Consider the following 14,048-nt stretch of genomic DNA (forward strand, 5'->3'; position numbering starts at 1 on the left):
TATGGGGGGGATGGACAAAGCAGGGCACAAAGCAGAGCACATGGGGTTGCTGCGGGAGTCACATAGACTGGGGATCAGAAGGGCTTGTGGGTGGGGGGGAGAGAGTGGGGCAGGAGCCCAGGAGCTAGTGGGGGGACAGCACTGAGCCAGGAATTGAATGGGAGTGAGGATGCAGGGCCACAAGGGGACAGAGGGGAGAGGGAGACTGAGTGGGGGGTGCAAGGATACACAGGGACAGGGGCAGAAGTGCCTGCCTAAATAGGAGAGGCTAGGGGTATGCCAGGGTGTGCACGGGGGAGGTTCCTCAACTCCCTAACGACCCGCTCCCCCATAAAGAAACTGTTCCATACTTCTCCCATCCACATCCAACAACCCTCCAGGTTCACTTCCAGGCTCCTTCCCAACAATCACTTCGCTCCCTTCAGGTCCTCCATTACCCTGACTCCCCCAAGCCTTTACACGGCTTCTGAGAGGTGTGGGAAATAAGTTTCTGTATTGTAGTTTAAATGAATTATTACTGAAAGTTCTGTATTAATATGCCTAGTAAGGAATCTGTTTGTCAGAACACATTTCCTGACATTTTTGTTGTTGTCTGTATTATTACAGACATACTTGCTGACATGTATTTTGCAATAAATTACCAAAATAATTGAAACCAGCCTGATTATATTGTGCTATTTTGACAAATAAAATATGCAGAATTTTAAAATATTGTGCACAGAATTTTTAGGCATAGAATTACCCCAGGAGTATAATGTGCAAGCATTTCCTCACTGATCGGCTGAGATCCCTCATTTCTGAACCAGAGGGGTCACCTTGAGGGGCTGCAGGGTAGTTCTGTGCTCATGCTCATTCAAATCTTTGACCTCTTCCATGAAACCAACACGAATTGTGCCAAGTTAGTGCCACATATGGAGGAGGTTTTAGCAACCGAGATATTTGCCCATTGGGAAGTGGATAGAGATCACTTAACGCATTGCACACAAGCACATTCCCATCTTGTGTACATGCAGGCAGATTGTGACTAAAGAACAGAATTCCTGTGTGTTTCAGTGCTCACACAGCAGAGTAGCAAGACAATGTGACATGCTTGCATCACATGCATCTCTGAAGTGGCAGCTAGATATTTGTTATGAGTAGGTGACCAAGCTAAGAAACTGAGATTTCACTCTGTTGCAATCTTGAGTTGAGGTAGGGGTGGAGGATAGAGAATAATCAGTGTCTTCTGCAGCCCTATCTCAGATTCAGGGCATTATTGAAATAAAAAAGATGGTGAGATAAATTTTAATTGCAAGTGAAATTTTTGACCTGTTAAACTTGACAATGTTTATTTAACTGTTTAACTTGAGATAAAAGTTAACCAGTCATTTTAATGTGTTTTTACTATACACTGGAATATTAGTCTTCATTATCAGCATATTAAGATAACACATTCATAATAAAAAGGACATTTACAGACCACAGATATTACCAGAACAAATCCATTATCATTTCTCACGTCATTATAGATGCTTAGCAGACCCTGAAATACTCTTCAGTATTGACAACTTAGCCCACTATGACATAAACTCAAAATAAAACAACCTTTGTAACTCATGCGTGAAATGAGAAACTCTGGATCTCAACACAAACACTTTTGCCTGTTATGTGACATTCTAGTTACCCATCTGTATTTTAGGTTTCCATTTAGCTACTAAATTAAATTACTGAAGTGCCCACTAATGCAGATTTGGCTAAGGTTGTTTCAGCACAGACTTGCAGCACATGCATGGACTCCAGCATTCAAAGCTTCCTAATTAAACAATGACATGATTACATATTATAATGGGTCCTTTACATTCTTAATCACTGCAGATAATGAGAGCATCTCACACACACTGATTCTGAGCCTGTACGATCTCAGTGAAATAATAATAAAAAGACACTACCGAAATCCAATAAGAGTCTGAGAAACCTTAGGCCCAACAAATTACTAACAGGATGCAGTGCGGTTTCAAGGACACACAAAACCAGTTTGAGGCTTAATTCATTTTAAGGCACTTCAGCTATCTCAGTGGGAGATACTATTTCACTGAAAAGACATGGAAAGCAGGATTTTATTGCCTGTCTCTCCCACTGACATTGAAGCTACTCCAATCTCAACAAGTCTTTTCCTTAGAAATCAAAAGAAATTAAAACAATATTATATGTATTCCACTGAGCAGTATCTGACTCTGCAAGTAGTCTCCATGATTTCAAGGAAACTCCACACTGAGGTACTTAAATAATCAGAGCCGTCCCGAGGGTATGACAAATCGGGGCGACCACCCCAGGCCCCACGCTTTGTGGAGTCCCGCACTTCGTGAGGAGGTGGGTGGGCAGGGGTGGGGCTTTGGGGGAAGGGATGGAGTGGGGATGGGGCCCCAACCTTCCCCTCCCCCCCAGCATCTCCTGCCCACCGGTGGGCCCCGCCAATCAGTGCCCACCACCGATCAGCTGTTTCGCCATGTCTGGAGGCGCTGGGGGTAAGGGGAGAGGAGTGAGGGTGCAGCATGCTTGGGGGGGGGGGGTGGAACTGGGCAGGCAAGAGGGATAGCAGAGGTGGGGCCTTGGGGGAAGGGGTGGAGTGGGGAAGGGGCCTGGACAGAGATAGAAACTCGGCGCCCATGTCCAGGGCCCTGCATCCCCCTAGGGATGGCCTTGGTAAAAAATAATAAATAAATAATAATAATAATGCCCAGTTCTTATATAGCAATTTTCATCAGTAGATTTCAGGTGCTTTACACGTAAGGGCAGTATCATTATCCCCATTTTACAGACCGAGAAACTGAGGCACAGAGTGTTGAAGTGATTTGCCCAAGGTTAACCAGCAGGCCAGTGGCAGAGCTGGGAATAAGGGCCAGGTCTCCTGAGTCTCAGTTCAGTGCTTTCTGTGCTAGGCCACACTGCCTTCCTCAAATGTAGCCCTCTGTCAAGATAATGGTAAGTCAATAAAAGCAAAGCAATTTATTCTTACTTCACCTGCTGCCATTGGCATGACATATGTAAAGGCTAGAATTATGATTTAACTTTTTCTTGCTTTTTAGATTTTACAGCCTTAGTGTTATTTCTAAACTTTGGGGGAAATTTTCAGAATGGCTTCAACCCAGCTTTTCAAAATTATTGTTTTGCAAAATTACACTTTTTTATAGCCAAGCATTTGATTGACTAAAACTCAGACTTGTGTGCAAGCTGTATGATGTCTGTCTACCTAGTTTGTGGGCATACATGCAGTTTGTGCACACAGGTAAATTTCTTGCATGCACAAAAACCCAGGCCAGGAATTATTATGCCTGCAAAAAAATGACAGACAAATTGCATCTGGAATTTTAGAGGATTTCTTTGAAAATCTGTCTGTGTGTGTAATAAATAAGTTGTCTCATTCATAATTCATTGCACAACTAATTCCAATAAAATAAAGCACAGTATTGATAGGTAATCTGTTTAGTGTAAACCATAAATAAAAAGCTCTACCCCACTGTAACTACTTACCATTTTGAAACTAACATCTAAAAATGGAATGAACATAACACCACATTCAAATGGCTGTGATATGCATGTTGTCTGAAAAGCAGATCAGAATTTCACATATCATCTATATCTTTGTAACTGGCTTAACCAACCAAATCTGAACAATCCAGAAGTTTGTGAAAAGTTTGAAAACTATGTAAGAATTTTGTGGCGTAAGCCAATTTCTGTTTGCTGTGTATGACAGTCTAACACGATATACTATCTGCTCCACAGGACAGGTGTAACAAAGTGTGTGTACTGCTGAAGGAAAGATGGTTTTGGGGTTAGAAAACATGAACGGAAGTCAGAAGATCAAGGTTCTATCCATGGTTCTGGCAGACTTCATAGATGAACTAGGAAACTAAAACTCATTGTTTCAGTTTTCCCCTGTGTAAAATGGGAAATACTACTACTTATCTCAAGGGTGTTGTGAAACTAAATTCATTAATATTCATAAGAGACTAAGAGATTCTTGCATTGAAAGCTCTATTGTTGTTGAACATAATTACTATCTGGCTTGCATGCAATACAATGAGCATCTAACTTGAAGACTGATATTTAATGTATTAATGTTATTTGTGACCCTCTTCTTCCTCATCACAACATTACGGTTGGGCAAAGTAAACTTTGTTCACTGGTCAAGTACCTGTTCTCTGCACCTACTAATCCTTTCAGACAACAAATCCGAATTGTTTCTTTCTTCATCAAGCTCCAGTTCCAACTGGGACATTTTGTCCTAAATGAAAAAAGAAAAGTAGTTCAATGGATTAAGCCTTCATCCTCTTTACAACGCTACTGAGCATTTCTCTTTAGGACTGCAAGGGCTTGAGTTGTCAGAAGATATATATATATATACACACACACACACACACTCATAGGTATGTATGTATGTACGTACTTACATACGTAAGTAACATGGCAGAGAGATGTTTGAAAAGTGCAGCCCCTGTGACAATTTGCAGAGAACTCAGGAAAAAGTATCTGTATTGTACTAGAAAAGCCGACAAGAGTTTAATAGTATGTTTGCTATTAACTTCATTATTTAAAACAAAGAAACTTCAGCGCAACTTCAGAACACAGCTTTCTTCAGTGCTGTTCAATAGCTAGCTTCCAGTTTGAACATGATTTCTCTTTTTACTGCAGTAACAAATTGAATAAACTGAAAAAAGTGTCTGAGAAATTCCACTGGGAAGGAACATTGCAAGCCTATTACAAGCTGAATTATGCAAAAATGCTTTTTACAATTTATTCAGTTTCCAATAACCTATTATTAAATATTCATTGGTCAGGGACACTTGCAGTAATTCTATGAGCATAAGAAATTGCAGATATATAATATTAAACAATTTAACAATAATATTATTTCTAGAAATACTCTAGAGGTGCTACAACAGAGGGTTTTCTTTAGAAATTAGAAATTAATTTTAATTTGTTCACAGCTATATAAAGAGGCCATTTACAAAAGCAAGATGAGGGCCTAATTCGGTGCCCGTGCCCACTGAAGATAATGCAAAGACTCACACTGATTTCATTGGGAGTGGATCAGGTTTTAAGTGCCTAGGAGTTAAAACTTTCTGATTTTCATGCCTGATGAATTAAGGAGAACGACAGAGGTAACTGGTAAGAACTTCCATTTGTCACATGAGAAAAAGAAAGGAAAGTATTGAAAGAGCTCTCAAAATAACTACCATTCAGAACATAATACGCCCTATTAGATGTGCTGAATGCTTACCTTTGGGAGATGCCAAAATAGTTCTTGCATTACCACTGCCCTAACTTTGATTTTTCCATCAGATGAGATCAGATTAGGTTGTTGCTTCCAAAGCACAGCCACAGTAAAAAAATTAAGCGTTTCCAATCATCTCTAGCAAAAAATGTACTATACATAAGCACCGAGCATCCAAAGAACCCCTCATCCAAAAGCTCCTTTTACCTCCATTAGTTTCATTTGTCTCGCCCGATCACTTTTCAAGTGATTTTTGGCTTCCAGTTCATATTCCAAGCCTTTCACAGTCTGTTCCAGCAGCTGAGTTTTTGTAATTGCCTCATCCTGGGCTCTCTGGTTGCCCCGTAAATCCTCTTCCATAAGACGCATCTGAAACAAGAACGCAGGTGGCACAATTTATAGTACATTTCTTTGTAACAGTAATGTCAGTAAATGGGCTACACTTCTGCTAAGACTTTAAAAACAAGTTCTTAAAAACCAGGATGAGAGGAAGTAGGTAGTACAGTACTATGTGCTTAGTAGAGTAATTTTTATTTCATCCACAAGATGGCACCAAGTAAATAACTTTGGATCAGAGTTCTTTGATATGAAAATACCCTTCCGCGTACAGGTTTCACTGTAGTAATAATACAAATTGGATTTTTAACTTAATTCTCTTTTTCTTAGCCAATTGTCCTACAGCTTTGTGGATGATTATGTCTCTGGTAACTCTTTCCATCAGGTTTATTTGCTTTTCTTACCATCACTACAGTTTATTGATGCTTTCATATGCCCCTTGCTCTGGCACTAAGGCACTTTGACGGCAATATTATATTTATGGTATAATTACTATTGTATATATTAAACTATATCCCAGGGGTAGCCAGCCTGTGGCTCCGCAGCCACATGCGGCTCTTCAGAAGTTAATATGCGGCTCTTTCTATAGGCACCAACTCTGGGGCTGGAGCTACAGGCGCCAACTTTCCAATGTGCTCACTGCTCAACCCCGGGCTCTGCCACAGGCCCTGCCCCACTCCACCCCTTCCTGCCCCCTCACCTGATCCTGCCGTGCCCTCGCTCCCCCGCCCAGAGCCTCATGCACACCACAAAACAGATGATTGGGAGGGGAAGGTGCTGATCGGTGGGGCTGCCGGTGCGTGGGAAGCTTGGGGGGGGGGGGGGGGAGGCAGGAGGATGCTGATGAGGGCTGCTGATGTATTACTGTGGCTCTTTGGAAATGTACATTGGTAAATTCTGGCTCCTTCTCAGGCTCAGGTTGGCCACCCTTGCTATAGCCCCATACATATATAGTAAGAGGTCCATCTCTTGAGGAGGGTTTTCTCTCCTAACTGTGTTCTGTGTTTCATTACATTCTCTCACTTAAGCTTACACAGTCCCATTAAAAGGTATAGTTAGCACGAAGCTCTTAGCTCAGTGATGGAGCATTACCAGGTTATAGATTATTTACAGAGCTATTTTCCTGTTGGAAAGGCCAAATGAGAGAAGGCTGGATAATTACAGGCCATACATTTTACTGTGCTACTAAGATAGTTATCTGCATACCAATTGGAAGCATTCAATATGCAGTGTGCTATATGCCAGTGTGTGACACTAAGCACCCCTGTATTCACACCCAACACACGACTGTAATAATCTTTGTACAAAATATGCCTTGTGAGGTATCCTTTGAAAACTCATGACTCACTGGTCAATGATATCATGGGGAAATGTATGTAGCAACATTATAAGTAAAGTTATGAAATCCCCCTGTGTAATGTTATTAGCACATGTTCAAAACAAGACAGCCCTGCCTAGGCAAAAGTTGTCAAACAGGCCTATTCTAAACAAAGGAATGTGCATTCACCACAATTTACATATAAATAGTAAACAGGGCTGGCAAGAGAGCAGGGGGAGGAGATGGCAGGAAACAGAACAATTTGGATTTCAGCACACACACCTAGGGGAAGAAAAAGCATGGAGTCCTCCTTCACCTGTCACCTTCTTTACTGCTTGAATAAACTTTACTTTGAAGGGTAACCTGCGGAAGAATCCACTTCAAACATCCACTGGACTATAAAAGAAAGGGGTGAGAACCCCAAGTTCTCTCTCTTTCACCTGAGATGACAAAGGCACCAGCATATTTGGGCCTCTGGGAGAGATCCTGACCAAAGAAAGGGTCAGTCATCATGATCCTGGAAGACTGTGGGTGAGAAAAGCCACCTTGAACAAAGCCTTGAACCAAAACTTGCTAGATTAAGTTTTGGACTTTTAGATGCGCATTTTCACTTTTATTTGCTTGTAACCATTTCTAGCTATTTCTTATGTTTGAATTCACTTAAAATCCTATCTTTTTGTGTTAATAAATGGTGTTTTATTTTTTAAATCAATCCAGCGCTGTGTTTAAACTGAATTTTTTGGTAACTCCAGTTAAAGGAACAAACCGTTGAATATTGACTCCGTACAGGAGAAATGAACATTAGTATCTGAACTGTCCAGGAGCGGACTGGATATTGAAGAATTTGGGAAAATTCGGGACAGGGAGTGCTGCTGGACCAGGGCTGCAACTATACATGGACCTACACGCTGGAAGATCATTTGTGAGCAGCCCAGGTTGGGAGCTTCAACAGCAAAACATTGTGAGGCATCCAAGGTTATGGAGCAGACAGTGACACAACCTCTCACTGGTCTGGATTGCACCCCGGAATGTGACAGTGTTTCACAGGATTGACATCCCTAGAATCCAATGTTTTATGTCTCCAACTACAGCATGGGCAACAGTAATGAAAGAATTCGCATACTGCCTTATCCACAGACCTCAAAACTGATTTGGAGCGAGAGGATATGAGCGAGAGGATAATTTAGTCTCCATGCTCAGTCAGTCCTCAGCCTTTCTGATGAGACTCTCAAAAAGGATGCCAAGCGCTATATGAATTCTTGTCTACAAGGAACGGAATGGCCAACATACCTATTTCACTGAATGAAAGGCTTATTTGTACCTCTCACTCAACACAAAAAAAAATGAGAGAGAGAGACACACATCTGATTGTTCTGAAGTTTGGTTTTTTTAAATATAAAACCTATTATACGGAGGCTTCTTCTGAGAGGAGCTTCTCCTATAATTTCAGCATTATGCTGTATCTTGTGTAGCTAGCTATACAATAAAACATTTCATGCCCTAACAATTTACACTCACTTATAGAAATATAACGCAGCACTCTACAGTCAGTCTATAGTGACACAGTTTAAAACAAAATTAACACAGTCTTTTTGTAGAATAATATAAGGTTGGGTTTTTTGTTGGGGGCCTGGAGTTTTTTTTAACATAAGAAGGTGTGGACTGCTTGCAGTTACAGCAGATGACTTTTAAAAAAAGAGTTTCAGTAATAGTTATAACCAACATGCGAATAACAAAAATACAGCATCTTTCAGTACGGATATTGATTGCTTTGAAGAGTTTATTCCAAGTTACACTGATGATCTCTCTATCTTCCAAATGTCATTGTGACTCTTCAGTTCTTTACATAAACCACGCTTCGCTGAGTGGAAAGAATATGGAAGGAAAGAAGAGAGAAGAATGTACAGCAACAATTCTTCAAACTAACCTTTTTGTGTTATATTTTTTCTATTAACTTACACTCTAGTGCAAAGAGAAAGAAAAAAATTGGAAGTTCTGCCTTGGAAGTTCAAACTCTTAAAATATATTTTATACTGAGGACATCCATGGACTGTTCATTCTCAAAGCTTTTCCAAATACTGAACAAGTGTATTTAGAACTTGAAAGAGGCCGGACTGATTTTATGGTAGGATTTACATAATTAAAAGGCAGAGACTTCAAGGCTGTGGCTGATTCTGGGCTGCACAAATAACTTTGTCATTTAAATCTGAAACATCTCAAACATCCATGACAATTTCTTTAAAAAGCTAAAGCCAGGCTGTCTTGTTGTATTTTTTAAAAAATAATAAACTTCCATCTTTTTCTGATTCAAGGCTATTTCAAAATTCCCAACTCTCTCTTCAGCAACCAACATTAAAAGAGCAAAAGAACTTCAGCAGAAACTTTACATAGCATTTTGATAAATTCCTCAAACACCCTTTGCATTTATCTATTGTATCCAGTAAACCCCATTGCCCTTGTAGAAGCACCACCCTGATGATCATCCTGGAGAATCAAACACAAAAGCATGGTGATTAAGTGCACAAGCGCATGATAGCAAAGATTCTTTGTCCTGAAAATTGTCTGAGGAGGATTCTAGGTCAAAGGTTAAACATGTCATTCAGCTTATGAGCCAGTACCTCATCCTGCATTTTCATGGTTGTCAGGCGTGATTTTTCTAACTCAAGATTTTTGTCTTTTAATTGTCTCTGCATTTCTGCAAGTTCCCTGCGATTTTTCTCTTTGTACTCATCAAGCTGGTTCTGAAGCTCCAGAGTGGATGACCGGGACACTTCTACAATTTCAGCCATCTGGCAAAAAACAAACAAACAAACAAACATAAAATTCCCCACAAGTAAAGCAATGCTAGAAGGGAATCTGTCTTCGTTAGTACTACAGAGGAATATTTTTCTTCTTAACTGCAGTCTCTCCTATGTTACATTAAGAACATAATTCACTGTGTAGCGAACATTTTCAAAATGGTGTATATGTCCAGCTGAATTTCTATGCACCAGTTTGAAAATATGCAACTCTAAAATAGTGTTTCTAAAATGTGTGGAAATACACATTTCCCAGACCATCCTATTTCTGCCAGCGGCATTTACAGGTGTCTTGTATTTAAACCTGTACAAATTAGAATTTATTCTATGAAGCCATCACTGAATACTTTATCGTACCAAAACTAAGCAGTGTACTCATACATGCAAAACTAATACAACAATGCAGCAGCTGGAGAAATCAGCTTCAAGTCACTGCAGTCCAGCTGATGGTTGTGCTGAGCAAGGACTGACTTAGTCTGTTGTACATAATGGAAGAGAGCTCAAATATGGCATCTTATTTTAACAAAACAGGAGTGTTTTACCATGGTATTTTCAGATTGCATCGTTCCAACTACTGTTCCAGTCCAGAAAGCTTTTATTGATAGTCACCAGGTCAAAGACACTAACAGCAAAAGTTCACATTTCACTTTCATTTACACTCCTTTTAAGCTCTTTTCTTTGAAATTTGGCAGTTTATTTGAATTTTTCCATTAGATATCTTATCTCCTACAGCCTCTTTTAACTTCAACCTTACCTCCTTGTGTAACTTCTCAATAGTCTTGTCTAGTTGCCATCGCTCATTTTCCATGTCATTCTTTGTCCTCTTTAATTGTTCCTTCTGGTTAGTTTCATCTCTTAACTGTTCGGTTAACTGTTGCTGTTCCTGAATAACCTGACTGAATTTTTTCTGCATTGGATGGAAAAGTTACACTATAAAACACGACAGCCATAACTCTCTGAGAAGTCAAAGGAATTTGATGTAATACACTAAACATGTCCCATGAAGCAACAACAATAAAAATCATAATACGCTGTAACACAAAATCAAAAGGAAGAAAGTTGCTGAGTCAAGCTTTGACAGTCTACGACAAATAAAACATTATACAGCCATGTAATATTTACTTATAAACATCTACTTCTGAAACGCTGCAGAATTCTGAGGACCTATGACTGTCTGTCTTGTTGGCTCTATTACATGCAACGTCCATAGTCAGCTGAAGTTGCACAGTGCCTGGCAAATTTTACCTTCTGCCACAGAATTCAATATTTTATTTCAGGTTTCATATTTCTTTTGTTGTTCTTGTTTATTCTATCTGAAAGTCTCTCTAAATAATATACTCTTTCACCTTCATTTGCACTGCCTTTTCTTTCCTCAACATTCAAGAAATGTGTTTGAATTGATTTAATTCTTCCAAAAAAGAGTGAAAGAACTGTTTAGTTATTAATGTTTTAAATTATATTTCCATACCACCCAAAAGCCCAATCAGGAATAGGCATCATTGTCTTAAGTGCTGTACAAACAGAAATAGACAGGGGTCCCTCTCCTGCAGAGCTTGCCAGGTTAAATAACCCCTTCATCAAAGCATTTTACGTTACTGTTGAAGCCAGGCTTCTCTTTATGCATTAAGGATCACCCAGTTTTAAATGAGATGCAGAACTGTACTATATAGTCACATACTGGGGTAGGGGCTCCAGAACACCAAATATGCAAAAAGACCAATATAGATGTTCAAAAAATTCACCACTTCAGTCAGAACTACTTGTTCAGTATCTTCAACCATATATTCTATGCCTAATAAAAAGTCACACTGGGCACAAAATTATCAGTGACACAAAGCTAAGAGCTTGCATCCATTTTTCACTGGCTGTCTATATAAGATGAAGGGATTGATCTTAAGTTGCTCCTGTTTGATGTTTAAAGACATTAATAGAAGTGAGGGGAGCCCAGCTATATTTTGAGACCATGAGTCTCATGTTGGTGGGTTTCAACTCTTTGGGGTCCCCACCCTTTAGAATTCCACCAGAGAATCATGGCAGCTTTGGCTGTGGTGGCCCCCAAGACAAGGAACCAGCTTTCCTTAGAGAGCCCTCCTCAGTCCTTCCATTCACACTTCAACACATCTGAAAACTTTACTTCTTCAGAGGCATTTTCAGTTTTAACCGTTGTGGCGCACTGTTAATAACCTTCTCTCTTTTTTTCTTACTGTCATGTCATTTGGCTTTTCTAAAAGGTAGCTATCGGGTTTACATAGGGCTTGCTTTTATCAGACTGAAGACTCACTGAAATGTTTCTATTACATTTAAAAAAACAAATTCAACAATAACGACACAATTTAGTGATTAATCCCCTAAAGCATGTGCAACACGAATATTACAGCATGTGCTAGTGCAGTGTTTCTCAAACTTTTGTATTGGTGACCCCTTTCGCACAACAAACCTATGAGTGCGACCCCCCCTTGTAAATTAAAAACACTTTTTTTTGCATTTAACACTATTATAAATGCTGGAGGCAAAGCGTGGTTTGGGGGTGGAGGCTGACAGCTCGCGACCCCCCGCATGTAATAACCTTGTGACCCCCTGAGGGGTCACGACCCCCAGTTTGAGAACCCCTGTGCTAGTGCATGCATGAGAAACTGAAATCAACTAAAAACAGATGATACAGAAAAGTGAAACCAACTCATCTCTTTTAATTGCCTAAACTGGGAGAAACATAAATATGAAGCAAACAGCATAAATAGTGAAAAACAATTTAGATTTTAAGAGTCACTTTTTAAAATCTATGCTCAAAAGACCTGGGTTCTATTCCCAGTTCTACAGTTGGCCTACTGGATAAATTGAGGCACATCACTAGACCTTTTTGTGCCCCAGTTCCCACATCCGGGGCCGGTGGGAGGGGGGATATGCGTGCACTAATGATACTGACATCCTTTTGTAAAGCTTTGAGCTCTATGGATGAAATGTACTATAAAAGGGCTAAGAATTAAATATCTGCAAAATAAAAGGGGGTTTTTCAAAGTACAAGTTTTTACTTGACAATGTTTTTTTTAATATTATATCTGGCATTTATGTAGTTTGCTTTATTATGTTTGAAAATATATTTTAAGGCATTTGTGAGCACTTCCATGGGCACTTTATAATTAAAACCCTAATTACAGCTGTAGTTTGCATATGGGACAAGAAAAGAGAGTGTTAAATGCTTTAAAAAAAATCTCTCCTTTGAGGTCCTTGGCATCCCTTATAATTCCGTATGCTGGTGTTTATCAGATATGTAGCCCAATTAATATTTCACAGTGTAGCTGCTCTCACTCAAGCGAAGCTAACACTAGAAGAGTAATCTGAGTTATCTATACACTGCAGTGTTAACTCAAGACAAGAACTTTACATGTTCTTCCATCCACAGCCAAAGGGCCAAAGTCTGATCCCTTAGAAGTCAGTGGCACAACTTCCATTGACTTGAGTGGGATCAGCTGTTCGCCTGAAGTACTGTATAAATGACGCTATGTTTTGCAATGTTGGCAAAGGATTTAGAACAATTAGTGTCTGTTGGTTTTTTTAATAGCCTATGAGTTCTGTGATGAAGGTGCGTAATGGAAAGAATAAGCAGCTTTCTTTGAGATAGCTCTCAGGAAACTCCTAGAAGTTCCTGTTCTCAGGGACTGCATAAGACCCTGGGGAAATTTTGGCATGTGTTTCGCTTCTAAAATGCTGGAATACAGAAAAGTGGTTAAGAAATGAAAGTCATACTACAGAGGTTAGCACAAAAAAATCAGTATTTGTCTGAGCTTCCGTAGCTGAAAACTGCAATAAGCTCACATCATTCTAGCTATGGAATCTACTTTGAGTGAAGCTATTTATTCCAAGTACCCACAATAACCACTTTGAAGTGTCTTGCAGCTTTAACCATTTTGAATATGAATCTGGGAAGGAGAAGCATGGCATCTTGCTGTGTTTACTGTAATGGTTACAGCTTTATTCAGTAGATTTCTATTGGTTCTTGATGTGTTACTCCATTATTAGTTATTTGTATTGTGAAAGCACAGAATCAGGAATTAGGACCCCATTGTTCCAGGCACTATACACACACATAGAAAAAGAGATTGTTCCTGCCCCAAAAAACTTACTATAGGATTCATTTCACATTATTAATATTTTCTCTTTAGAAATAGGCTGCAGCTCAAGTGATGTACAAAAAAAAGAACGTAAATTAAAGACCTGTTCACAATGGAGCACTAAACTATGCTGGCTACCACTGTAATCAAAAACTATGAAGCATGGTTCTGCTGCAGTGGTGCTGCAGTACGGACAGGACATTGTGCCAAGTAGTGAGATGAAACACTGAAGT

At 39.7% G+C, this 14,048-nt stretch overlaps 1 protein-coding gene across 3 annotated transcripts in view; it reads right to left on the reverse strand.

Annotated features, from left to right (window-relative positions):
* Positions 1-14,048, reverse strand: part of CGNL1 (cingulin like 1) — a 114,492-nt gene that overhangs the window by 19,308 nt on the left and 81,136 nt on the right. For all 3 annotated transcript variants that reach the window (XM_074966261.1, XM_074966260.1, XM_074966259.1), the window contains exons 11-14: positions 10,461-10,613; positions 9,527-9,697; positions 5,462-5,623; positions 4,175-4,264 (exon numbers count right to left, since the gene is read on the reverse strand). In XM_074966261.1, the coding sequence (XP_074822362.1) occupies positions 4,175-4,264; positions 5,462-5,623; positions 9,527-9,697; positions 10,461-10,613 (576 nt within the window). The remainder of the gene's footprint in view (positions 1-4,174; positions 4,265-5,461; positions 5,624-9,526; positions 9,698-10,460; positions 10,614-14,048) is intronic.

The sequence above is a fragment of the Natator depressus genome, chromosome 10 (assembly GCF_965152275.1).
Source record: "Natator depressus isolate rNatDep1 chromosome 10, rNatDep2.hap1, whole genome shotgun sequence".
NCBI lineage: Eukaryota > Metazoa > Chordata > Testudines > Cheloniidae > Natator > Natator depressus.